The 27,988-nt window shown below is 36.0% G+C and overlaps 2 protein-coding genes across 4 annotated transcripts; one reads left to right on the top strand and one right to left on the bottom strand.

Annotated features, from left to right (window-relative positions):
- Positions 13–8,307, top strand: LOC109723186 (lysM domain receptor-like kinase 3). Of its 3 annotated transcripts, XM_020251464.1 has the most exons (13): positions 13–250; positions 337–1,044; positions 1,935–1,968; positions 2,052–2,059; positions 2,188–2,349; positions 3,745–3,941; positions 4,545–4,634; positions 6,211–6,304; positions 6,500–6,651; positions 6,728–6,819; positions 6,910–7,045; positions 7,694–7,792; positions 7,906–8,307. In XM_020251464.1, exons 2-13 carry the CDS (start codon positions 408–410, stop codon positions 8,068–8,070), a joined length of 1,866 nt encoding a protein of 621 aa, XP_020107053.1. In that variant the 5' UTR covers positions 13–250; positions 337–407; the 3' UTR covers positions 8,071–8,307. The 3 variants fall into 3 exon arrangements, with proteins under 3 accessions (XP_020107053.1, XP_020107054.1, XP_020107056.1); XM_020251465.1 differs by having other exon boundaries at positions 13–1,044; positions 2,055–2,059; XM_020251467.1 differs by having other exon boundaries at positions 13–1,044; positions 3,751–3,941.
- LOC109723185 (indole-3-acetic acid-amido synthetase GH3.17-like) lies at positions 8,677–19,490 on the bottom strand. Its single transcript, XM_020251463.1, has 4 exons — positions 18,844–19,490; positions 18,620–18,721; positions 17,235–18,124; positions 8,677–10,098 (listed from the first exon to the last, which is right to left on the bottom strand). Exons 1-4 carry the CDS (start codon positions 19,131–19,133, stop codon positions 9,506–9,508), a joined length of 1,875 nt encoding a protein of 624 aa, XP_020107052.1. The 5' UTR covers positions 19,134–19,490; the 3' UTR covers positions 8,677–9,505.

Below are 27,988 nucleotides of genomic sequence, written 5' to 3'. Positions count from 1 at the left end.
TAAACTCTTTCTCCCGCCGCCGCCTCTTCGTTTTCTCTTCTTCTTCTTCTTCTTCTTCTTCTTCTTCACCGCTCCCTCTCATGGCTCTCCTAATTCCCGATTCCTAGGGTTAGGGTTTATGGTTGGGCTTTCTCCGAGCTTGGAGATGTGGAATTAGGGTTAGGGTTTCATCTCCTCCTACTCGTCGTCGACTCCTCTCCTCTTCGATCGGAATCGCCATGCCGGAGTGCTCCCAGTAGCTGGGGTTTGGGTTAGGGTTACTCCAATCTTGGAGTTGGAATTAGGGTTAGGGTTGGGTTTTTTTTTTTTTTCTCTCACGGTCTCCTTCCTTTTCAGGGTTGCGACCTCGCCATCGCCTCCTGCTAGTTTCAGGTACCTAGGGTTAAGGTTTACGCTAGCTGAGAGAGATGGAATTGGGGCTAGGGTTAGGGTTTCTTCTCGTCGTCGTCCTCCTCGGCTCGTTGCCTCTTCGATCGGAGTCCTCATGCCGTAAGGGTTGTGACCTCGCCATTGGCTCCTACTACCTCACCCCGGGGCTCCATCTCAACCTCACCTACGTCGGCTCCCTCTTTAGTCAGACCTACCAGGAGGTCTACCTCTACAACCGCAATCTCTCCTCCCCCGACAGCGTCCCCGCCGGCTCCCGTGTTAATGTCTCCTTCCCCTGCGATTGCCTCGGCGGTGGCGCCTTCTTAGGCCATGTTTTCACCTACCAGGTCGGCAAAGGCGACACCTACAGCTCCATTGCCGCCACCGTGTATGCCAACCTCACCACCGCCACCGCCCTCGCCGCTGCCAACTCCTACCCTGTTAACAATGTCCCGCTCGGTGCGGAGATCAATGTGACCGTGAACTGCTCATGTGGGGACGCCGACGTGTCGAGCAATTATGGGCTGTTTGTCACTTACCCGCTTCGCCCTGGGGACAGCTTGGCGTCGGTTGCGGCCGAGTACGGGCTCTCTTCTCAGCAGGATCTGCTGGAGAGGTATAATCCTGGTGTTAATTTCAGTGCAGGGACTGGGATTGTCTTTGTGCCCACAGAAGGTGAGTATTTTCATGGAATAAGATGTTGCTCAAGTGTAGTGGAATAATACATGAAAATTTCTTTCTTCATGGAATGAAGTTCGGTTTAGTATAGTGTAATTATGCTTCCTTATTTCTGGGGCTAAACAACTGTTGTTCAGATTGTATAACTCTCTAAATTTGATATGGTAATTGAATCAGAAGTAAATGGATTGCTTTAGGTGATGTGAAAGAAGAAGATTTCATGTAGAGAAATGGATACCTATTACCTAAATGCTTAGAACTTTTGATATGATATAAGGAGATAATGTCATGCCTAGTTGTTAGTTTAATTCTCATTGTTGTTAGAAAAGATAAGAGAGTCGTTGCTTATTATGCTAATTCTACTCTGTGGTCTGAATAGTTGAAGGTGGCTTGATTGGTTGTACTTTTGGACGGAAATTTCCGTGAGGTTCTTTTAGCTGTAGAATTGAGTAACAGCTTACTATATATGATGGGATATTATGCTTCGCTATTTGCTAAAGGGAGTAATTTTAGAGAGTATTAAAGGCTATGGCAGGATGAAAGGAAGTCACAACAAGAAGCTTTTCGAGAGAGGATATTAAAATAATGTATAGAATAAGCCTGTAATAGAAGAATATTTGGAGTTGTTGAAGTGATCAAGTAGTTTCTTATTAATAGTCTGGTTTTTGTGCAAATCACACGATAAGACTATTTTTTTGTTCTAAAATTGTGCTATACATTTGCATGTTCTTGTTGACCTTTTGTTGTTTGATATTCCATGTTAAGTTTCAACAAAATTTCTATTCTCTTTTCGTCGTTTGAATGTTGGTATGCACTTCTATTTTTTTTTTCATATTTTTTTTGATATATACCATATGCAACAGTTGAGGATTTGGTTTTTATTGCAGATCTAAATGGAAGCTATCTCCCGCTCCCACCAAGGTAGTATATTCTGGAAAACACCCATGGATAGTTACTGTCTCAGCTATACTTTTCAACTAACATATCGCCCATTTTTTTTGCAGCAGAAGTGGTTGGTTTTCCTTTTTCATTTCTGTTCACGATTGTTATGGCTGCCTGTTGGTCATGAAAACCATATAGATGTTTCTTTCGTGTTATCTAGAAGTTGGAACTCATAATTCCTGTATCAAATACAATCAGGGCTTCGAGGAGGAGCCATAGCTGGAATATCAGGTGCTGTAATAGTTGTTCTGTTGCTATCGGCCATCTGTATTTACTTTGGAGTTTATAGAAGAAAGAAGGGGGGTAAAGTCTCGCTGCTTTCATCAGCATATGGAAATAATTTAGTTGTACACGGCCATGGTAATCCCTTCTCCCATGCTACTATTTCTTACTTCTCTAACTGAGCTCGCCTTTATGTTTGCTCATCTTTAATCTTGCATTCAACCTGAAAGCAGATTACCAAAATTGGCATTTCACTCTTAACAGTGTCATCAACTTCAGCTTCAAACCTAAGTGAAATGCAGGTTGATTTTTCATTCAAACCATCTGATCTATAAAATTAGGAGATAGGAAGTACATTGTCATTGTATAATATGAAGGGGAGTAACTTATTGTTGAATATCACTTATGCCAAAAAATTGGAGATATGCTAGATATGAGAGCAGGAACAATGTTGCTAAAGAAATCAACATCATTGAGTTCGAACATTGTCTTTATATAACTATGTTGGCTTAAATGAGCCAGCTTCTTGCCATGTGGCGGAAGGCCAAGTTGGACCGAGTCATGTTTGAAATGGCGTGAGGCTGGGTGGGCTGAGTCATGTTCGAAGTGGCGTGAGGCTGGTTGGGCCGAGTCACAATCGAGACTCGTGGGTACTGTATCTGTACGCTTTTAAGTGAATTAGTTGCGTATTTCTAACAGCTCAAGCTTTGGGGATTAACAGTTAGCGCCAACGATCCGACAAGTGGTATCAGAGTCAGAGATCACGGGTTCGATTCTCGCATGCTGCAAATGTGTGCAGGTGTTAGAGGGGGGATTGTTGGCTTAAATGGGTCAGTATCCTGCCCTGTGGCAGGAGGCCATGTTGGGCCGAGTCATGTTCAAAATAACGTGAGGCTGGGTGGGCCAAGTCATGTTCGAAGTTGCGTGAAGCTGGTTGGGCCGAGTCACAATCGAGACTCGTGGGCGCTGTATCTGTATGCTTTAAGTGAATTGGTTGCATATTTCTAACAGCTCAAGCTTTGGGGATTAATGGTTAGCGCCAACGATCCGACAAACTATACTTTTAAAGTTATGCTAAATGACTTGTGATTGTTTTTCTTTTTGGCCTTTTGTTGTCTTAATGTTGCTCTGCAGCCTTGCAATGCTACATTTATTGGACATTATATTGAAGGAATATCTCCACGAAATAATCTTATATTCAAGAACCAAGAAAATACTCGTGGGTAGATTGCAAGTTAACTTACAAATATTTCATTAGGCCTTTAGTTGCATAAAGAAAAATTTGTGCAATGGCAGTTGCACACTCTTAGTTACATCAAAAGTAAGGCCATCATGTATCGATCACCTTTCTGATGGTATCTACAAATTCCCTTCATTTTCTTGTGATGCGCAGTTTGTCATCACACGCTTGAAGCAGAGATAAACTGCAGTTTTGATTGTTAATTTTTTTTTTCCTATTTAGTCAGTTGATTCATTTATCTCAGGATTCTACGCATTTCACAAGTAGTTAATCTTGTCTTTCACATATTGAAGATACAGTGCCGCCGAATGGAAGTGTGGAGATAACTCCTCATGTTGGCAGTACATCCCAGCTTGCTGCTTTTACTGCAGATAAATCAGTAGAGTTCAGTTACGAAGAGCTTGCGAGGGCTACAGATGACTTCAATTTAACCAATAAAATTGGTCAAGGTGGTTTTGGAGCAGTTTACTATGCAGAGCTGAGAGGAGAGGTTGGTTGAACCATCTTTACATTTCCTAGTTTAGAATTATCCTTATGTCTCTTGCATAGGATATTTTGAGTTTTACTAAAATAATTCACCCCATACAATTGAAAAAGGCAATGTGGTCATGATGTAAAGCAAGCTGACATGGTGAATAAATAGGCTGATTTCTCCAAGAATATTATCATACATTTAACTCCATGCTATAACCTTCAGCTGGTATTTTCCTTTCCTACTGCATTATGTGAACCCTTTTTGATTATTTTTGATCGCATTTATTTGGTGTACTTTATTGGTTGGACAAGGTGAGAAATTTTATTATATGATGAAAAATTTATGAAATTTGTGCCTTTGAAACATCTTTTTGAGTTTGATTTGACTATTGCATGATCTTTGTTGAGGTTCTTGTAGGACTCTCTCTCTCTCTCTCTCTCGCTCTCTCTCTCTGAGAGACTTTAATATTGTTTTGCTTTGACAGTGGAAAACCTTCAACACGTTCAATTTGTCACTGTATTTTTGGGACCTGTGAATTCAAGGTGTTGTCCACCTTGATTGTCCTTCAGGTTTGTTACAATAGATTTTAGTCATGTATTTGGTTCTCTTTTGTTGCAGAAAGCTGCAATCAAGAAAATGGATATGAAGGCGTCTAGAGAATTTTTTGCTGAAGTGAAAGTTTTGACCCATGTTCATCACTTAAATTTGGTAATGTGGACTTTATCCCCATATTGCTATTGATACTTATCTTCATGGATAACTCGTTAATAGCCTGTTATGATCTTAAACTTGTAAAAATCACGAGTATATGCTCCTGTAAATAATGTACTTCCACCACAACTTTGATTTTCAACGTTACCATATGAAATTTCATACCACTTGTTCCTCATTTAATGCCTGTTAGGTTTGTCTTGTACAACATCCTTGCTTCTTAAAGCAGTAGCTAGTCCGTTGGGAAACAAGCAACATGTAGCTTCTCCCTGTGGAAGGGTCTAGTTTATGAGATTTTCGACTATGAAAGTGGAAGCTCTAGTTTGAAGCTTCTACTATATTTAGGGAAATATAATTAGATACTTTATTTCTTCGACTACTTCTTCGACTAGTTATGCAAATCATTTATCTTCATAATGTCGGTGCATAATGAACTGCCTTCTAAATATTGGGTGATCTATGCCCTTGAACTTCTCAAGATTTTTAACCCTTGAACTTCTTAAGATTTTTAGCCCCTGAAACCTCGGGGAAGATAAGTAATGCATACTTTAGTAGACAACTGAAATTTGATGGGGAATTTTAGGCACACAATGAATTTTACACTATATATACCACTTTCATCAGAAAAACATCAAGGAGAAGTCTCAGAACACTTGTGATATCCTTAGGATTTGGAATAGTCCTATATATAAGGTATAGTAGGGCAAAACGCTTTTAACCCGTCTTTAGCAATTTGGATGGTGGCTAAGTCCAAGAGATTAAGAGGGTTGAAAGAGCTTAGGACTAGAGTAGTTAAAGGGTGGGTGGCTCTCCTGGGAAGTGGGATGTTACAGTTGGTATCAGAGTCAATTACTAATTGAAAGTGTGAAATGTGTCTCGGCTGAGCTAGTATCATATAGCGGGCAGAGCGCGGCTTCCTAGCTAACAACCGTTCTGGATGGAGTGAGGCTCCCCATAAGGTCGCAAAGCCTAGCAAGATGGGTCTTACATCATCTGGTGTTTGTGAGTGTGCTTAAGTAATAAGGGGAAGAAATGTGATACCCTTAGGATGTGGAAAAGTCTTATTTGTAAGATATGATAGGGCTAACCCTCTTCACCGGCCGATAGCATTTTGGGTGGTGGCTAAGCTCAAGTGATTGATATGGTTAAGCGAGTTTAGGGCTAGAGTAGTTCTAGGATGGGTGACCCACTAGGAAGCGAGGCGTCACAATACTTCATCTCTTTTTTCTTTTTTTTTGTTTTTGTGTTTCTTTGTGTATTAGAAAAAGGTGAAGACATATCAAAAGTCTGCTGAGGTGCTCTATATAACCACTCAAGGTATCTTTATCACAAAAGAACTAACATATCCTATTAGATATCAGCCACTCAAATAGAATGATTTATTTATAAAGATAAAATGGTCAGAACTTGCAGGCGAGTTTGGAACATGATTTCATTATATATGGACAGTTCTGCTTGAATGCTAAAACTGCATTAATTCATTATCACTATATTGTGATCTAATTCAATTATGTGAGATTCAAATGATTGTAAGTGTATTTTTGAAGACACTGCTAATTAAACTTAATTTCAGGTTCGATTACTAGGTTACTGCGTCAAGGATTCATTATTTCTTGTTTATGAATATATTGACAATGGCAATTTAAGCCAACACTTGCGTGGTTCAGGTAAAAGCTCTTGTTGCACAGTGTGTATTTTCTGAATGCTTATTGATTCCTTCAAGTTAAATTTAGTTTGGCCTTTTACACATTTATCTTTGAAAAATCATATATAGTAAAATTATACATTTATTACCCTTACCTCATTCTTGCATGTTTATATATTTTCATTTATTAAGCCATTACTTATGTATATCCTTTTAGGTAGGAATCCACTGCAATGGTCAGCGAGAGTGCAGATTGCCCTTGACGCGGCGAGAGGTCTAGAATATATCCATGAACATACAGTTCCAGCTTATATACATCGCGATATCAAATCTGCAAATATTTTGATCGACAGTAATTTCCGTGGAAAGGTTGTTAAAGCACATTTTACCCGTTTAGCTTGCAAATTGGACTTTAATATGAAATAATTCTGTGATTTTCTTACAGGTTGCAGATTTTGGGTTAACAAAACTTACTGAGGTTGGAAATATGCCTGTCCAAACGCGTCTTGTTGGAACTTTTGGTTACATGCCTCCAGAGTATGCATTATTTTTGTTCTACATATGACTGCACAAAGTTTTCCTTTTAATCTTTTAGACTAAGATGATTTTTTGCCTGATTTATTGCAGGTATGCACAAATGGGCGATGTTTCTCCCAAGGTTGATGTCTATGCCTTTGGTGTTGTCCTTTATGAACTTATATCGGCTAAAGAAGCTATACTCAGGACGGGTCCTGTTACTGACTCAAAAGGATTGGTTGGTTTGGTTAGTTTCTGCTTACTTCTGGTTTAGGAAGGTTTTTGATTAGTATCTTTCACTTTGTCTAATTGACTGAATCACCTTTCTTTTCGCTGCATTCTTGTTCTTAAGAACTGCTCTTTTACGTCTTCATTTTTCAGTTCCTATACTGCTGACCCTGATAATAGAATCAGTGAATATTAGGCCTGATCAATTTGCCTGCCTCCTTGTGGTTCTGGGGGCACACTGCTCGTAATGCCGAGCTATCTATAGTGCTTGATTGGCTTGGCTTCTAGAGCAATTCCTCTATGCTGAAAAGCAACTACTATGGGGTTGGCAAATAACAGTCCTGGGGCTTTTGTGTGGTGGGAATTTAAAATGAATATGAACCCTAAAAGCAAATATGCATATTTGAAGCTTCTGTTGTAGAGGGAAGTTGTTCTGTCCCTCCCCCCCCACCCCCCCCCACCCCCCCCCACCCCAAAATTTTTTGGAGGGAGAATAGTTATGAAAAGGCTTTTTGTACTTCTTCGAACAACTCTGCTCATTAGCAATCGATAAAAGAATCTCTGGCCAGGCCAAGTAGACCCTTTGTTTGGCCCTTACAATCCTATTCATTCTTCACCTTTCAAGTCAAATTTTACTTCTCTCTCTTTTGTTTACTGAATCTTGTAGTTCGAAGATGCTCTGGGTCAACCTGATCCAATGGAACATGTGAGGAAACTAGTCGATCCGAGGCTCGGAGACAACTTCCCCCTCGACTCGGTCCATAAGGTGAGCGTGAAACCTTTTAATGCTCCAAATAAAACACTTTCCTTATATTAAGAATCAATTCTTGGAAATAAAAGGGCAAAAAAAAATCCTCTATTTGCTGCTTTTGTTACAAGATGGCCCTGCTTGCAAAGGCATGTACTCAAGAGAACCCCCAACTACGACCGAGCATGCAAGCCGTCGCCGTTGCACTGATGATACTTTCATCTAATACTGAAGAGTTGGTTTTCGACGGTCTCTATGCGAAACATCCTCTCATCAACCTCATGTCGGGAAGGTAGGTCTCTTGCCTCAATTTGTTAGGTTACATTTTATCTATACATTTATGTAAGCTAGTTATGTAATTGAGATCCATTGCATGTTTTTACTACTTCCAGTTTCTGATGGATTGAGCAATATTTATCAATTGTATGTATTGTAATGTAGATGGTCGAGTCCTAAAAATTTGAGCGGAAGAAATAAAAGAAATGTATATACTGCCATTTCGTTGAACTGTGGAAGCCTTGTGATTTGGAAAATTTTGGTTTCTTCAATTTTTCATCATTAGTTTTACTAGTGAGTAAAGTAGTATTAAGGGGAAAAAGTAAAGCATTAATCAAAGAAGTACAAAATAATAGTCTTATCTTCTAGATTCATGTTTACAAACATAATTGCACATTCAAAGTACATATTTTGTCAAATTGAGGGTTAATTTAGAGAAATTTGATTTTACGCAAGTTTTGAATAAACTTTTAAACAATTTGTTCCTTGAAATTATTATTTCAACCACTCTTATCTGGAAATTTTATTTATCACAGTCAATATTTGATGGTCCTTGTACTAAAAATTAATATATAATACAATAGATCGTTCTATACAATCTATTGGACTAATGTATAAATAGTTGTATGTTTTGACAACTTATGATCTAGGCTATTTTTGGATTTATAAAAGCTACGCGGCCAAAATTCAGTAATTTCTAGTTTAGACTTTTGAATGTTATAGATCACATTCAACGAGTTAGAATTCTTGATTTCGAGGCTTCAATAATAGAATTTTAGGGGTGCTGTGTACTTTATACATGGATAGGGCTTATGTATAAATAGTCATATGTTTTGACTAATCATTTTGAAATTGTTGGATTCATAAAAATTAGGTGTCCAAAATTGAGTAATTTCTAATTTACGCTTTTGAATGCTATAGATCACATTCAGTGAGTTAGAACTCTGGTTTTGAGGCCTCAGTAATAGAATTTTAGGGGTGCCGTGTACTTTATACCTGGAAACTCTAGGGTGCATGCAATTGTAGATCAGTGATGATGATTCCAATTTTGACTCTTCTCGCAAATTAGTGCATTAGAGACTTAGGTTAATCAAGCTTATATAGAGACCCCAAATCTAGAATTTTCTCTTCTTTAAAACAAGTATCTAACAGTATTCAATTAGTGCACTAACAAATCAGACAAGATAGCAATCAACCAATCAAACCCAATTCCAATTGATCAATCAAGATAAGACCTAATAATCAATGTAACACAAATACAGCCTACCAACTAAGTCCATACTATCTCTTACACAAATTTTAAAGCTAAAATTAAGAACACAACACCCCAATCCTTGGATCCTTCTTGACTTGCTATAACCCCACAAAGCTTAAGCTTAATCTTCTTCTTCTTCTTCTTCTGCTTCTCTTCCCACATACACCCTCTCACCGCCATCCCCTGTTTGGTTTTATTCCTCAAACAACTCTTCTCTCCATTGTCAATGGTTCCCAGTGGGGGGAATTTCTGCTGAAGAACCTTCCCTCCACCTTCTCCTCCAGAATTCCGATCGCCTCCTTCGACTTGATGCACCTTGGTGTCTTGTACTGGTTCACGGACGAGCCCTGCAACAAGCAGAAGTCCATCAATGCGTCGAACGTGCCTGGCCTGACAACCCGGATCTCTAGTGGCCCGATGGACCGGTCACGGGTCCTGCATCGGCGGTACACCGAGTCGAGCTGTGCCTCGACCGCCATGCAACAATCCTCCATGACGGTGCGGTCAAGGTTGGAGAGGTCTGCAGCAGCAGAGGATTTGATCTCCCAAAAGAGGACGTAGTGGCCCGGGATGGACGAGGTGTCAGCGTAGCTGGTGTATTCGGTGAGCAGGCACCCTAGAGGGCGGAGGAGGAGCTTGGCGCTCGCCACTGCATTGAGGAGGTCTTCTTCGCTGGTCTTGTCGGTGTCGACACTGAGCACGACGTTGCGGCGGTGGACAAAGCGGAATTGCGGTGCTGCGTTGTGGAACCCTGTCACCATTAGTATGTCGCCGACGCGGTACCGGTACAAACCTGCCATTGAACATTGACAAATGGTAAAATCTTCTATCACCAACTTGTTTGGCAGGTAATTGCCTACATAATCCTTTTATTGATTATGGTGATGTACACAACCATCCCCATGAGCAACACTACTCTTTAACTCTATCAAAAGGTGACATTTACTGAACTTGACTGATTCAGAACATAATCTCTCCTATGCTAAGCATTAATGAGGTTTTATCTCTTGCAGGAGCAATGACCAAAATGCACAATCCAGATTCAACTAAAGATCCTATATATGCATACTATACAACTTAGCTTAGTGCACCTGCTTGGCCTAGTTTCTGCAGCAGCTTCTTTGCTAGAGAAGTAGAAGCAATATGCAATGCATTTAAATGAGAACTTGTAGAGCTTGTGGCTAGGAAAGAAAGATGAAAGAGGATTCTAGATCCTAAGGGCTAGTTTAGGTTCATAAACATCTTTTTTCGCACATCTTTTTAAAGAGCATGCAATAAGTGATAGATGAAAAATATGATTAAATATCTACGACAGCACACTGTATTCAACATTCAAGTCATTGTCGTCCTATTTGGCCTGGGTTTAGAATCGACTTCTATGCTGAAGAAGTGAAAGGCAAAATGCCCTACATCCACACAAAAACTTCTTCTATAGGATGTGGCTGGAAAAGAATGATAAAAGTTGAAACTTAAGTATGAAGTTGTTGAGAAAACGTTTTGTTGAAAACATGTTTAAGTTTTTTTTAAAATAAAACTCTCCTTCAACAACACTTACAGAAGAGCTCCAGATCCCTAGAACTGATCCTAAAGTATCTACTTTTTAATTTAAACTGCTAAATGCTATTCATCAGGGTTGGTAACATAGTGGGGTGAGAAATGTTTTGTCAATTCGATAAAATATTCTCCACAGAGAAACACATGATATGGACCATATTCAGAGGTGTCTCAGATCCTCTAGGCCTGCTAGTTTATGAGTGTCAATGAAGTGGGCCTCTGTGTCCTCAAGTACACATACCCAAAAAGTAGATTATCTTCTGCTGGGATCCCAATAGATTAGCCAGTGGAGCTGTCCCTCTCTCTGTCTCTCTCTCAGGTACTTTTGAGCACAGATCCCCTCTATCTTCTCTATATATTTTAACTGAGGGGTTTTTTTGCAAATAGCCCCCTGATAAAATTTTATTTTAAAAGTGGCCCTGTTAAAAATTTATTTGCAAAAATGGCCCTGTCCCTGCCACGCAAGCGCCACGTCAGCGCCACGCGGGCGGGGCTGGGGCCAGGTGTTTAAGTTGAACACGGTGAACCATTCACCGTGTTCAAACACGGTGAATGGTTCACCGTGTCCAATACAAATATCCCCACTTAGCCAAAAAATGGCTAAGTAGAGTTAGTTGTATTGGACACGGTGAATCATTCGCCGTGTCCAATACAACTACCTAGAACTTAGCCATTTTTGGTTAAGGCTGTATTAGTATTAGACACGGTGAATGGTTCACCGTGTCCAATACAACTAACTCGACGTAACCATTTTTTGGCTAAGTGGGGGTATTTGTATTGGACACGGTGAACCATTCACCGTGTTTGAACACGGTGAATGGTTCACCGTGTTCAACTTAAACTCTTGCCACGCGGGCGCGCTGACGTGGCGCTTGCGTGGCAGAGGCAGGGTCATTTTTGCAAATAAATTTTTGACAGGGCCAATTTTTTAAAAAAAATTTGTGAAAGGGCTATTTGCAACACTAATGTTCAATTTGTCTTGGAGTAAGTAATGTTTCACTTTTACCCTCATTTCTTTTATAGGTAAAAAAAACGTACAAATTTATCGGCACTATTGATCATTTTGATTTAATTATCTAACCTTTCAAAAATTTTGATTTTACTATCAAATCTTTCAGCTTGTTTTATTTTAGTCAGTCGGTCGCATTTTGACTTCGAAATTTGAATACATTGTACCGACTGTCCCTAGCGCAAGTGGCAAAGGACTTGGTGGTTGGTACCCGAGATCCCAAGTTTGAATTATAGTTGATTCACATTTTTAGCTAAGTTTATTTCTAAAATAAAATAAACGAAACGGATAGCATACTACCTATTTCTCTCTCTCAAAAAGACAGAAAAAGAATACATTGTTTATCTTTATTGGTTTAGTTGGTGCACTTCTTGTAATTTTCATAATTATAAATTTATTAAAGCAAGTAATTAGCTTAAATTTTGAAGTCAAAGTACGATTGACTAATTAAAATCAAACAAGTAGAAAGATTGTACAGTAAAATCAAAATTTTGAAAGCTTGGGTAGCCAATTCAAAATGATCTGTAATTTAGATAAGTTCTGTACATTTTTTGTCCCCTCTTTCTATCCTTAAGAATTTGGATGGATGAACATTTTGTTTAGCGAATTTTTTTAATCTACTAAAAATATTCGGTAAATCAGGAATGTGATTAAATGTCTAACATAATATATTATATTCAGCATTCAAACTATTTCTTTAGAATTAAGATAAATCATCACGTTATAGAAGAATAAATTTATCTTGGTATAACTTACGTTTAAATGACATGAGTTTTAGACAATACATTTCTCCAATGTTCAAGTGGCTATGGTTTTGAAGATATTGTGTGTTCCACCTATTTATTTAATAATTGATCATATTATTAATAATTAGGATTCGCTTATTCCTTTTCTTATTCACTTTTAGGCATCTTTTTATTTCTCCAGCCAATCATACCTAGTATTGTTGACTAAAGAGTTTGATGGTTGGTATTCGAGATTCTAAGATTCGAATCTAAATTATTTTACATTTCTATCTGAATTCATTTCTCAAAAAACAAACAAAGCAGGTAGTATATTACTTGTCTCTTAAAAAAAAGAAAAGAAAAGTAAATGGCTTGAGTATAGAGATATGTAGTCTAACTAGTTCCAACTTCTAAACATGCCTTAACTAATTAATACTCCGAAGAGTAAGAACAAACACATAACTGAGAAATTATAAGGGGGGATTCCATATACTGGGCTCATATAAGTAGGGCATTGTACCTTACAAATACTTTGCTCCTAATGAACCAAAAACATGTGGTTTGATACAGAAAAAGGGTTAATATATCTAAGAGTCAATAAGATACATAGGATTTTAGAGAAACTACCATATAAATATTTATTTAGGTCATAATTACTTAATGGCCCAAACAACATGTGGTTTGATTAAGAGATGGCATCAATCTGAGATCCAAAAAGATATGTTAGCTCTTACAGTTGGCTCTGCTAAGGCATTAAAGAAACTCAAAAGTCTAGTTGGATCTAAATTAGACATTAGAATCAAGCTCAATCACATGTCTGTAATTTTTTTTTTTAGTTTTAATAATATATTAAATTGGTGGTATAAAATTATATGTATATACATGTTTGGTAGGTAAAAGCTTAACTAACATGACTGTGGCTTAGGCTCATTTTTCTAGTGAATGAGATCTTTGTATTTAAGAAAGTTTTGACAGCTATTGGAAGTTTGTGTACTGCATCACTTGGCTATAAAATTTCATAAAATCTATGGTATGTTGTTGATCATCATAAAATTTTAATGAATGCAAAGTTCAGGTTTCACTTAAACTAACTTTCCTGAAAGACCCTATCCTGAAAATCCCCCTTGTGCCCTTTTCGACGCGCACAAGTGAGGATTGAAGCATGGGTGTCTAAAGTGGCAATCTGGATAACAACCACTGAGCCAAGCAGATGCTACTAGATGCGACTTTTAGCAGAGATGTACGATGAGCTTCTTGATCTTGAAAATCACATCCTCCAGAACGAGCATTTTGCGCTTTGACACGAGCGAATTTCTGATTAGATTTCTAAAACAATACTTCTGCAGAAGTTCAAATCAATCAGAACTATCTAGTTATCAGACTTGCATTTCTTCGATGTTCTTACATAGATCTGCATCATCATCAGCGATCATCTTCTAGTTTGGTCATGTCATGCCAACCATTTGAGATAATTAATGTAGTATCACCTAACAAAGTCTCCATCTCTTATGACTAATCTTAGCATGCTTGATTAATGACTAGACCTAACGCAAAAGAGTCAACAACCTTATTTGCTTAGAGGGGATCCAAATAGTACATACCCCATTGGGTCAATAATCCTACATTTTGCTTTTTTCGAATAGTACTTCTATAGAAGCTCTGATCAGGCAAAAATAATGTTGAACCACGCACTCAACTCTCTATGTAGATATGAAAGGTGAACATTTTGGATGGTCGTGCTTAAATCATCATCATCTAACTGAGAACTCTAATTGACCAAATAACACACAAAAAAAATCCCCATATCTTGTCAGTAAGCTTAATTAGCGTGGATGATCAAGAGCTAAACCGTACACAAAAGAGTCAACAACCTAATGGTTTAGAAGGGATCAAATTATTGCACATGCAACATTTTGTTTTATTGTTTTGTGAAATTAGGGAAAAATCATTTAGAATTGTCAAACAACACTTTTCGTACGAACTATAGATAGGCAAAAACACATGCCATAGAATTCGCTCAACTAGAACTCTCTATGTAGGTGTATAGAAGCTTTTCTTCTTTTTTTTTTGGTTTTTTTTATTTTGGGTGTGTGTGGGGTGGGGGGGTTGGGGTTCATGCTTAGATCATCACTATCTAGCTAGTTGGGAACCCTAGTAATTAATTTAAATATCACCCGTCAAAACACTCCCATCTCATATCACTAAGTTTGGCATGCATGATCAATAACTTGACCTAAAACACAAAATAGTCAACAACCTAGCTAATAGGGGATCCAATCAATGCACACCTAATTGGGTCAATTCTGCGCCTTGTTTTTTTCCCTACTTCTTGTACGTAGCTTCTAAATTTCACCAACAACATTTTTACAGAAGTTCTAATTAATTTGATCAAATAAAGCATTGGTTCGCTCGATTAGAACTCTCTAGTACAAAAACTGAACTTTTTTTGGATGATCTCGCTTTATATAATCACCATCATCATCTATTAATTTGAGAATCTTAGTTCTTTAGATATCATCTATCAAAACACTTAATATGCATGATTGAGAACTTGACTTGGCACAAAAGAGTTAACAACACTCAATTAGGTCAATCCCGCATTTCTCTTTTTCGCTATTTACTAAACGAAGGTTTTAGGATTCCTGAACAACACAATGCTAAACCATTTATAGATGGTCTTGCTTAGATCAGCATCATCTAATTAATTAAAATATCACCTATCAAAACACTCTTATCTCATATCACTAACACTAGCATGCATGATTAGGGACTAGACCATACACAAAAGAGTCAACTACCTAATAGCCTAGGGGGGATTAAATTCACATCCAATTGGGTTAATCCCACCATTCTTTAATAATTTTTTTGTTTCTAGTGCACGTTTTCTTTATTCATTTGTATATCATCATTTATCTATATTAGTTTAGACATGCAAGATCTAATCACTACACACTGAAAACAACTAAACAAAACCCAATTCACTGTGGATGAGGTTGGCTTATCTGTGGTGTTGTCTACCAGTAGAGGAACAAAAGGAAACAATACAAACTAAACAAAAAAAGAAAAAGAAAATAAAGGCTAAAATGTATGGACACCACTCAACTATAGGTGAGTTTGAAAAAAGGGTTAATTTCATACAGTCCCTGCAAATATAGCAAATGACAAATATATCCCTACAAAGTTCAACTTTTATATATATTATCCCTATAAAAGTTTTGATATTTTTAAATATATCCCTCTGATTTGTTACCATTAGAGAACTGTTTATATTTTCAATTTTGCCATTACAAATATATATATCTCTTCAAAAGCCATAATAGTATAATATAAAGGGGTAAAAATGGAAAAAGCTAATCAGGGTTAAGTATTTAACATATGGTTAACTAATTAAGTTTTTCTAACGGATTTTAACGGCATGGATATATTTGAAAACATCATGACTTTGCAGGGACAATATATAAAAGTTAAACTTTGTAAGAATATTTGTCATTCATTATGTTTGCAGGGACCTCTATGAAATTAACCCTTGAAAAGGTGGTCCCTAAAGTGCAGTTTTTAGGGTTTTAGTACCCTAGCTAGTTAATTAAAAGGGACCAACCGTCCCTAGAGGAAGTGGCAAAGGGCTTGGTGGTTGGTACCCGAGACCTAAGTTCGAATCCTAGTTGATTCACATTTCTAGCTAAGTTTATTTCTAAATGAAATAAACGAAGCGGGTAGCGTGCTACCTATCTCTCTCTCTCAAAAAAAAAGAAGAAAGTTAACTAAAAGGGTTAATTTTATACAGGCCCCTGCAAATATAGTGGATTATAAATATATTCTTACAAAGTTGAACTTTCATATGTTGTTTCTGCAAAAGTCCTAATATTTTCAAATATGTCCCTCTAGTTTATTATCATTAAAATACTATTTATTTTATAAGTGAAATGACCTCTTTGGCATCACAAATATGTCCCTCTAAAAGTCTCAACTATTAATTAAAGAAGGGTAAAAAGGTCAATTCACCTCATTAACTAATTAGGGTTAAATATTTTATTTATGATTAACTAATTTTTTCTAATAGATCCTAACGACAATGACATATTTGAAAGTATCAGAACTTTTGCAGGAACAACATATAAAAGTTGAATTTTGTAGGGATATATTTGTGATTCACTATATTTGTAGGGACCTCTATGAAATTAACCCTAACTAAAATGTGCTTCATGTTAGTCAAAGTTTTGTTTATATAGCTTTAACAGATTCTATTTGTCATAAATGGTATAGATTAAACTGTGTTAAGTTTGGCCAAAATTTTGAAAATAATAAAGTGCCAAAGTTGGGAGATTCAAATTCTCAAAAGAAATAGTTTAGGGACCTATTTCAAAATCATCCATAGTTTATTCATTACAAAAAATGAAAAAAAAAAAATCTGCAATAAACTTTTGCCAATTGTTGATAGGTTCAAATTAAAAACCAAAACAAAATATCAGAAATTAACATATTTTCAAATCATCCATAGTTAAGTGGGTATGAACACATTTAGGCCAATAATAATAATAATAATAATAACAAATAATAAATAATAAAATGAGAGACAAAAAAATAAAACTAAAATAAAAAAAGAAACATGTGGGGCATGTATAAGAGAAAGCGAAAGCTCACCTGTAAATGTGGTGACCACCAACTCGTAGTAGCATCCCTCCTCCACGTCCACGAGATCCACCACCTTTGTATTATTTTTAATATCATTATTATTATTATTATTATTATTATTATTACTATTCTCATTATTTTCAATGTTACCATCACCATTACACTCCAAAGCCTCATCTCTCTCCTCCTCTTCGTTCTTCTCCACCTTTATGAACTCGTAGTAGCACATATTGGGAAGCAACGTGTAAGATACATCCCCGGGGAGATCCAACGGCCTCAAATTGATCCCAAAGTAACACTCCGACGACGCGTACATCGTCGAAACCAACGGTAATCCCCCTCCGTAGAACTCGAGCAGTGGTATGTATTGCGCCATCGAACCCGTTACTATAACGTCTATGTACTTGGTTCTCGGCCATAGTCTCTTCACTATCCCTTCCCACGGCTCTTTCGCGCACTCTTTCGCAATCGACGCTGCGAGATCCGGATTGGGTTGTTGTAGAACCCGCTGAGTGGCGTCCCGACAGGAGGGATCGGCGATCCACTCGCTTACGGTGCCGGTTCGGATGTCGGAGCACAGCTCTTCCCAGTGGTCTTCTAAGAACTTGAGCGCGCGGAGGAACGCGGAGGCGAAGACGGCCCCGACCCGGAGAACGTCGGAGCGCTGGGCGAGGCCGCAGAGGAGCTGGCAGTACATGCTTTGCTTGCTGTCTGCGCAGAGGATGGTCTCGTCGGGGCTCGTGTAGACGTTGAACCGGTTGAAGGGCCGGTCGCGGAAGTGGCGGCTCTTGTAGTAGCTGGTGAGGACGGGCCTCGCGGTCAGGCCCGAGGGTGTGCTGATCTCGGGCTTTATGAAGAGGAGGTACATCCCTTTCCCTCGGTCGAGCCCGTCCACGTACCTGCGAATTTCGCCAGATATCCAGTGTTAAGACTATTTCTGAGCAGTTTTCTAAAATTTAACTTTACGTTACTTTAAACTTCTAAGATCATTCTTATCCCATGTGTTACCTCTTTTTTCAAATAAATGATCACTTGGTCATTTCTTATTAAACCAATTTGTGGATGGGTATATAGCACTAATGTAAGAGTTAGTCCTAATTAATCCGTTCTGTGAGTTCATGGGTTCAATTTTCTACAAGTGATATATGCTTCTGCGCTTTCCTGTCTATATATATTCCTTTTCTGACAATTGCGGAGCGTAGGTTTAAGACTATTATTTATGGGTTATTAATTTCCTGGTATAAGATCGATCTTGTGGATATATATATAAGAACTAACAAAGATCACCATGAACAAGCTATAGCTCATTTCTGTGATCACTGTGGCACATATATACTACTCTTTTATATGGAAAGCAAGGGATAGAATAGAAGAGAAGAGAAGAGAATGCTCACTGGTTCATCACAGGGATTAGAAGGTTGTACATAAAAGTCTTTCGATCGAGATCTTCTTCGGTGGAAGGCATCATCTTTGGCTGCCCCCCTGAAGTCCCAGAGCTGTGCAAAAGGATTCAGTGCAGAGGACAGAGATATATATATTAGTGTATACTAGAGCTAGAAATTAATGAGAGTAGATACTTATATGTAAATACATACTATAGATATATATATATATATACCTTGTGAGGAGCTCTACAATTGGTTTTGAAGAGATTATATCAGATGGTTCGCCGTTGGCGATCCGCTCGATATAAGGCTTGACTCTATCGTAATCGACAATAGGTACTCTCCGCCGGAAGAGGCTGCGATCGGTCTCGCCATTAAGGAAGCCGTGAAGATACTCAGTGTTGGCATTTCCTGTTAAGATCTCCTTTAGAACTTGTTGTTGGACTTGGCCTGCATTGGTGGTTAGTTCCTCTATGAGCTTCATGGTTCCTGGCCCATCATTTGGATCACTGTGGGGTATCATAGTTGATTCTAGTTAGGATGGTTGTAGAGAGAGAGAGAGAGAGAGAATAGGGGCTACTTCAATGAGAGAGAAGGATATGCTTTCATGGCCCAGAGAATGAAGAGAGAGAGAGAGAGAGAGAGAGAGAGAGAGAGAGAGAGAGAGTATGTATATGTCTAGCAAAGGGAGTGAAGAGATAAGATGATATAAAGGTACTGGCACATTTCTTAAGGATCTGACTCTCTACACTGTTATGCCTTGGGCTCATATATAAGCAACCATTCTATCTCTTTCGCTCTCTCTCTCTCTCTCTCTCTCTCTCTCTCTCTCTATATCTGATTTGGGTTTCTGCTTCTTGGTAGCTTCTGATCAAGCAAGGGAGAGGGATAAATAAAGAGGTGGTGTTTTGGGTTGGAATTTTAGGAATTGATGCATCTCCAACAGATTTATGGGAAAGAGGAGAGGGGTGTTTGGGGGGAAGAGAGAGAGAGAGAGAGAGAGAGAGAGAGAGAGAAATGTTATGGAGGTCCTACACATGTGCAAAAGTCTGGTAGCTTGTGATTAGATGCAGCTATTATGGGTCAAACCTCATGGGAGTTTTTTAATACAACCAATACATAGAGCCAAAAACCTTATCAGCTATTCCTGTGTCACCAGATTTTACTACACTTGCATTACTTTTAGGGCCCAAACAGTAACTTAGAACTTTGAACAAACTTCTTCAAAAACACTGATTTTTCAGTACATATTTTTATCTTTTTGGGTATTATTAATTTAGTCCAGAACTAGGAGTGCAGATTGAGTATATATACCTATATATATGAAAATAGAACTAATTATGAAAATAAGAAAATAACAACTTTGCAATGCCAAAAATATTTAAAATATTTATATTAGAGCGTCTACTTTTAAACCTGAGAGTTCATTTTAGCTCTTATAACAGCAATAACGTTTTTAGATTTTTCATCACAAAATCTGGCCACTACTATTCAATGTAGAGAATCCTTTTTTCTGCTTTTTTTTTTTTTTGAGTAATTAGGAATTGTGTTTCCGTACGTGTTCGAGGCTTCGGAGCCTCTCTATCAGGATTTGAACTCAAGATCTAAGCCTTTTCTTTACTATGCCTTGCTACCGAGAATCCCAGTAGTTTGATAGATAGGACAAATAAATTATTCTAAAAGTCAAGCCATAGGTGGAAGATGACTCAAAAAGAGAGAAATATTTCAGCCATGCAAGTACTGATTCATTCACTTGTTTTTACCTGAGAGAATTGTATTGAGATTCAGCTCAAAAACAAAGTACCAGAAACAAGGGGAGTGTTTGGCAGTTTGTTTGTGTATGAGCACTGTCACCAAACTGGTTCTTTAGAAGGACTTTGGAAGCTTATTATCTTAAGGAATGTACTGCTGGGAATCAAAATAGAGTTCAGTGGTTGAATCATGCCCTTCTTATTAAATCTATGTCTCCCTATAAGGAGTCCGGCTAGGGTACTATTAATAGCACCAAGAATTTTGTGCTATCGGGTTTTCCACCGTAAGATTTAACCTTCTGATTATTTTTACCCGTTAGATTATACTATTCAACCAACCACTAACTAAACTCTAGGGGGCCCACATCATCCTAACCACCCATTTTTCAATCTAAGAGCTAAAAAATTAATAGTGCCAATAGCTTGGTGCTACTGATAGTACTCCAGCCTAGTTCCCCTATAAATGTATATATTCTGGCTTTTGACCATAAAATTAACCTCAAGTTTGTTTCTGTTTCACATTTATAAATTTAATTATGTGACCAATGTAGAATATTTATATCTAAATATATATAGATATAATAATACACTCTACAATTAATTTGGCTTGAAAAAAAATAGATTTGGAAGTACAAGTTTAGTTCAGTTTGTTGCTGCACTAAGATTGGTACCTTTTTCTGACTTAATCTGATAGAGTAAGCTTCAAGATTCAGCTTTGTCCAACTGTTAATGCTTGTACTAGTCTCTATCAATCGAACGTTTAGAACAAAATACTAATTAATGTAACTAATGGGGAACAACTTTTCAGTCAAAATGGAATGTCAATTAAATTCATGTGGCAGCTGTAATGATGTCCACATTGACACATTTTTTTTAATCTATAAGCAACGCTACAAATTAAGTGATCTCATTCCACAAGTAATCTTATTTGCTAAGTTATTTTCTCCTGATCATTGTTAATTTATTACACCCTTGGTGATGATTTGTGCATATCATGATAGCAACTAAATGTAAAAAAATTGAATAGATGAATGGCGCGAAGGACTTACGTGGTTTGGTCGCTTTCACGTCTACATCGTTAATTAGCTAGTGCGAGTGATCACCATTTTCATTATGATAGAGGAGAAATTTAGGATAGAATACACACTTGTGTGCTCTTCTTGGTGTTAGCTCACTCCAAATTTCATGAAAGAGAAGTAAAAAACCTAGCTCTCATGAAAACCCTAAGCTTTGTGTAATTTCAAAACAAAATTTAGAGTTTAATTCTGATTAATTATATATAGAACAAAAGGAAGATTAGAACCAAAATGCTCATTTTAAGTCTCTTGATCTCTTTGAAAGCTTTAAACTCTTATCAATTTTTAAGTCTGAATCTGACTCAAAATTAAGTTACTTGTGCCAATCCTCAAACCCGATTTAAGAACCTTCTAATTACTTTTGAGAATATAGATGTAACTTGAATTCTTGTGTGTTAAATCACATCATATCCCATGTAGTAGTCAACCCCCTTCATGTGGTGTTAGTTGTTAATTTACCTTCTTTCAGTTCTTACTTAGTGTATAAATTAATTAACTACATGCTAACACATGACTACAAGACATGGTGTAAGTAGTGAATAGGTGAATTGAGTTGTTTGGTAGTGATTGAATGAATAGAACTGGAATCTGCTTGATCTTTTTCTTGTAATTTTTGGGATTAAATAATTTGTTGCAAGGGTGTCTTCTATAGGGGACAGGGAATCCTAGAAAAGGGCAGGAGAGGAGGAGGAAAACAAGGGAGAGAATAATGCCCAATGCCAAAATATAGATTAGTATTAAATGCCCTAATTGGATGCTCTCTCTCTCTCTCTCTCTCTCTCTCTTGCTAGTACACCAAAATTCTTTAATTCTATATGAGGGTAACTCTAAGAATAGTACTCGTTAAGGTCTATTAATTACAGTGGTAAGATAAAAGTCAGGCTATGTATTAAGCATTTTAAGTGGTTCAGAGAGTTCCATCCTTTCTTGTGCCATACTAAATTAAGTTTGGTAATCCATGAGTGCATGCGAAAGTCATACTATTCCACCTTATGAATTGCAATTGCCGTTATCTTTCTAATAATAAGTCGCAACAGGTACCATTTGGCAGCTTGTAGTAGTTGCAAGCAAGGCTACATGTGCACAATAAATTGAAACTTATGTAAAGTAGTAAGGGAGTTGTACGTCCATTGGTTATGCGAAAATCGTAAGCTAATTGGTGTTCAAACATATTAAGTCCATGAAAAGCGAAAGTACCATGAGTATGTGTTAATCCTTTTCTTTTTCAACTCGAAGTTACGTGTATGCATGTGTAAATGATTTTTTTTTTTTTTTTTTTTTTTTGCTTCAAGAAACAACCATTTTGTTCACAGATGGAAAATGATTGATAATTAAATTTCTTGAAATTTTCGTCGTCGCTGGATCTCTTTGTAATGCTATGACTCTATGCGCGATAATTTTCTACAACTTCATTCGTGGATGTTTTTTTGATTTTTATTTCACTTATCATAACAAAAATGACATGCATTTTGATCAATTCTCATTGTGATCAAATATATAATATGCTATTCAAACAAGTTCAGAAATTGGTTCCATTCCTATTGAGTCATTGTAGACTAGATCCTAGATTCCACCTCCCTCTTTAGCCTTTATGTTTGATGCATCAAGAAAGAGTAATTAATTAACATCAACTTGTCATCCAACATAGCTAACTCCCTTTTTTTTTTTCCCTTTTTTTTTCTTTTTTTTTTTTGAGTAGGCCAAATTTGCAAACATTTAGTACTAGACACAGGAAAGTTTGTGTTTGACCACTTTTTTCATTCCTAGCTAGTGTGATTTATTAAGAATAATATATATATATAAGAATAATAATATATATATATTATATATATATATATATATAGTAGGCTGGAATACTATCAATAGTACTAAGTATATTGGTGCTATTGATTTTTTAGCCCTTAGATTGAGAAATTGATGGTTAGGATGATGTGGGCCCCCTAGGTTAAGTGAGTGGTTGGTTGAATATGTATATCTAACGGATAAAAATAATTAAAGGGTTAAATCTAACGGTGGAAACTCGATGCACAAAATCTATGGCGATCGATAGTACCCCAGCCGGACTCATATATATATATATATATATATATATATATATATATATATATATATATATATATATAGCATGCTATTCAAACAAGCTAGAGATAATTCCTCTCCTATTGAGTCATTATGGATTAGAACCTAGATTCCTACCTCTCTATAAGCCTTTATGTTTGATGTACCAAAAAAGAGTGACCATCAACCAATATCCAATTTCACTAACTCTTAGGACAGACACAAGAAAGATGATTTGTTTTTGAAAACTTTCTTTCACCAAAAACATGCAGACAAGCTAGGACACTACTCTCTCTCTCTCTCTCTCTCTCTCTCTCTCTCTCTCAATTGTTGTTTGTACCCGGTGCATCCATATATTTGTGCACCATTCATATATCTGCTTGCTATCTCATCTTACTTTTCAACCCTACTACCAAGTGAGTTGTAACTTTTTTATCTTTGAAAGAAAGATTGCATACTATTTGTTTCATTTATTTTTTCTAAAAATAAACTTAGCTAGAAATATAAAGAAAATATGCTTCGAACTTGGGATCCTGGGTTCCAATCATCAAGCACTTTACCACTTGTACTAGTTTATTTAAAATGTGGATGTTTTGATTTACATTATCAGAGATGGAGCAAAGAAATGAAATCTTTTAGGTGTCGTATTTGCGGGTAATTGAACAAATATCGAATAAGACAATGCACGATGGTACACATAATTTTCTTTTACTACTATTACTTGGTCCATGTTAAATATAAAAATGCATCGTTCTCTAATAGCTTAAGCTTTTAGAGTATAACGGTTATTTCACAAGGTATCAGACTAGAAAGTCCTGAGTTCGAGTCACGCCAGGTTTTTTAAGTCCACGTCATAAGCCTTACAAAAAGTCTCGAGCTAAGACATAAGGGAGAGTGTTAAATATAAAAATACACCATTCTCTAATAAATTAAGCTTTTAGTGTACAACGGTTGTTTCGTATTATTTCACAGTCCATACAACATTTCACAGTCCATGCAACAATTTGTTCTATGGATCTCTCTCTTTTTCTTTCTCTCTTTGAATGGTTCAAACCTAGGTATAGCTCTAGCTTCTCCTCGGCAAAAGGCCGGAAAACAAGTTGAAGACAAAAGGCTTGTGCAAAGCCATAGATAGGATCCCTACTTAATTAAGATCCCCACTGTCCCTAATGAGAACCACAAGCCTTTTAGAACCTAATTGAAGGTGTGACACAATGATCTAGCCTATTCATATGCATTTATTTTTGTAACACACCAAAGATCCATATAAAAAACCATGAGAGAGAGAGAGAGAGAGAGAGAGAGAGAGAGAGAGAGAGAGAGAGAGAAAGAGGTTGGTCCATGATGAGTTGGTCAAATAGACACAATTACATGGACACTTTACTCTTGCATCACACAAAGGGCAACCTTGGAGAGCCCACAAAAGGCACCTAAAAATTTAAATAAAAAAATTTTGATCTAGATGTAACACTAGCTAGTGTGGTGCCCATTAAATTATATTAGATGTATAATACAACTTAAACTATGAGAAAGGAATTAATTTTCACCTAATTTTGGAAATAAAGTTCCTGTCTCGTATGGGACCAAATTGTACCATACATACATAATTTCATTTCTTTGGCAAGAAAATAAATTTTGATTTCTCTGCCAACCAAAGAACACTAAGGTATATATATGTGCTTAATTTTTCTTTCCATTACTTTTCTAAAGTTTAAAGTTAAATAAAAGTAGGGCATCGAGATCTTGTCTCAAAAATGGCTAACTGTTGCAATTAATAGTCATATTCAAATAGTGTGAGAGAGAGAGAGAGAGAGAGAGAGAGAGAGAGAGAGAGAGAGAGAGAGAGAGAGAGCTTTTTTGCCTTTGTTGTTATGGTTTTTCTTTTTTCTTTTTCTTTTTCTTTTTTTCTACACACAAATTTTATGCAATGGATTGTAGGTGTGTGGATAGGGCTGGCAAATGAGTGAGCCGGCTCGTGTTCGACTCGCGTTCGACTCGATATTTGGCTCGCTCGAGCTCGACTCGAAATTAAATGAGCCGAGCTTGAACAAAAAAAAAGGCTCGAAATTCATTTCAAGCCGAGCTTGAGTATTACTCGGCTCGTTCGAATTATGCTCGAAAAGCTCGAATATATATATATATATATATATATATATATAGAGTTGAGTTATGATACTTTTACAAGTATCACCATTATGGTGCTATTAGGTTTTAAGCCATTGGATCTACTTTTTGATTATTAATAGCCCTTGGATTAAACACTATTCCACCAACCACCACCTACCACTACCTACCACCATCATCTCAACCTCAAATCTCTTCATTCAAGGGCTAAAAACACACAAGTATCACCCCCATAATACTTTTACAAGTATTCTAGCCCTACTCTATATACATATATATATATATATATATAGTAGAGCTACTATGCTATCGAAAGTATAGAGAAAGTATAGAGATATGGTGCTTTCGATTTTTTGATTGTTAGATCAATCCCTTTAATCGTTTCTTATCTTCGGATTAATATTATTATTACCTTATAGGGACCACTCAATCCTAAGGTAGCGTTTGGTTCGGGAACAAGGGGGAGAATAAGCCCTTGTTCCCCCCTTTGTTCCCAAACGCAGCGTTTGGTACCCGAGAACAGTAGTTTCTGGGTTTCTGGAACTAGCTGGTATAAGCCTGGAACTGGCTGGAACTGTTGTTCCATCTTTTTCCTGGAACAAGCTTGTTCCCGAATGAGAACAAGGTTAATTAAATCTAAATTTAAATTTTAATGATAGTAAATTATTAATTAATCTAATTAATATATTTGAATTATTATCTATTGCTTAAATAATAAAATAAATAAACAAATAATTAATTATAATTAATTATTTATAATTAGATAATAATAATTATTAATTTAATAATTATTATTTATTAATAATTATTAATTAAATAATAATTATTAATAATTATTATTCTTAAGAAATAGATAATCGATATTATTATTAATTTATTATTTATAATTAATTATTAATAATTAGATAATTATTATTAATTAATTTATTACTTATAATTAATTATTAATATTATTATTTAAATAATAATTAATAATAAAATAATTATTCTTATTAATTAGATAATCGATATTATTAGTAATTTATTATTAATAATTAATAATTAAATTATTATTATTATTTATTAATAATGATTTATAATTAATTATTAATAATTAGATAATTATTATTAATTAATTTATTACTTATAAATAATTATTAATAATTATTAATAATTTATTAATAATTAATTAATTTATTACTTATAAATAATTATAAATAATTAATAATAATAATAATTAATAATTAATAATAATAATTATTATTATTTATAATTATTTATTAATAATTTATTTATTATTTATTTTTAAGTAATATTTTGATGTTAATTAATTAGATAATATAATTTTAATTTCAAATTATAACTTTTATTTCTCTTGTTCCAATTTAACCATCTAAACACTATTTACCTTATTCCTAGGAATAACTCAATTTTCATTCAAACGCAAAATTGGTCTAGTTCCTGCTTATACCTGAACTTGTACCTATCCCTGGAACAAGCAGTTCTTACTTATACCTGAACCAAACGCAGCCTTAAGAGTATTATTTAATCCTAGGGGAGACCACAATCATCCAAACCATACAATTTTTAATCAAAGGGTCAAAAATTCAAAAACATCAAATCCTCTAAATTTTCGATAGCATAGTAGTTCTACACTATATATATATTAAAAAATATATAAATATAATATATTTTAATTATAGATAGGCTGAGTGAATAATCTGAGTTTAGTTAAAATTGGGCCAATGTTGTTGGCCCATAAAAACAAATCTAATAGACAAATAAAAGAGCAAAATTTTACTAAATTTATATATTTTTCTTTTCTTTCTTTCTTTCTTTCACAGAGCTCTAAATTTTCAATATGTTTCTCTCTTTCTCTTTTTCTGTCTCTCACCCTAAGTGGCCAAGCCGGAAGCCCTCTAAGTTACCAAGTAACATCATATGCCCGCCGTTGCCTACCTTGCTATTAATTGTATGCTTGAGAAAATATACGGAATATTTTTAAAATAAAAAATTATTATTCATATAAAATTTTAATTTTAGTTATATATGATTGGATAGTTTAATCCAATATTTATCTATATAGTTTATTTATTTTTGACTGCATAAATGAAAATGAATAAAATAGAGATTGAAGGCGGAAGTAAAGATATGTGAGGCTGAAAAAATTAGATATTCAACTCATAAATTATATTTTTTCATATTATAATACTATATTTCATATAATTATTTTGTACTTTGAACTATTAGATATATTTTTGTAGCAAATTATAGATAATGTTCTATACAAATTAAACTATTGATCGTATAATGTTGAGAATTTCAAGCGGCTCGTTTAGGGCTCAAGCTCGCTCGACTTGAAATTAGGCTCTCTCGAGCTCGGCTCGAAT

The sequence above is a fragment of the Ananas comosus genome, linkage group 17, assembly GCF_001540865.1.
Source record: "Ananas comosus cultivar F153 linkage group 17, ASM154086v1, whole genome shotgun sequence".
NCBI classification, from domain to species: Eukaryota; Viridiplantae; Streptophyta; class Magnoliopsida; order Poales; family Bromeliaceae; genus Ananas; species Ananas comosus.
The sequence above is the reverse complement of the archived record's forward strand: the minus strand, read 5'-3'. Positions and strand labels throughout refer to the sequence as shown.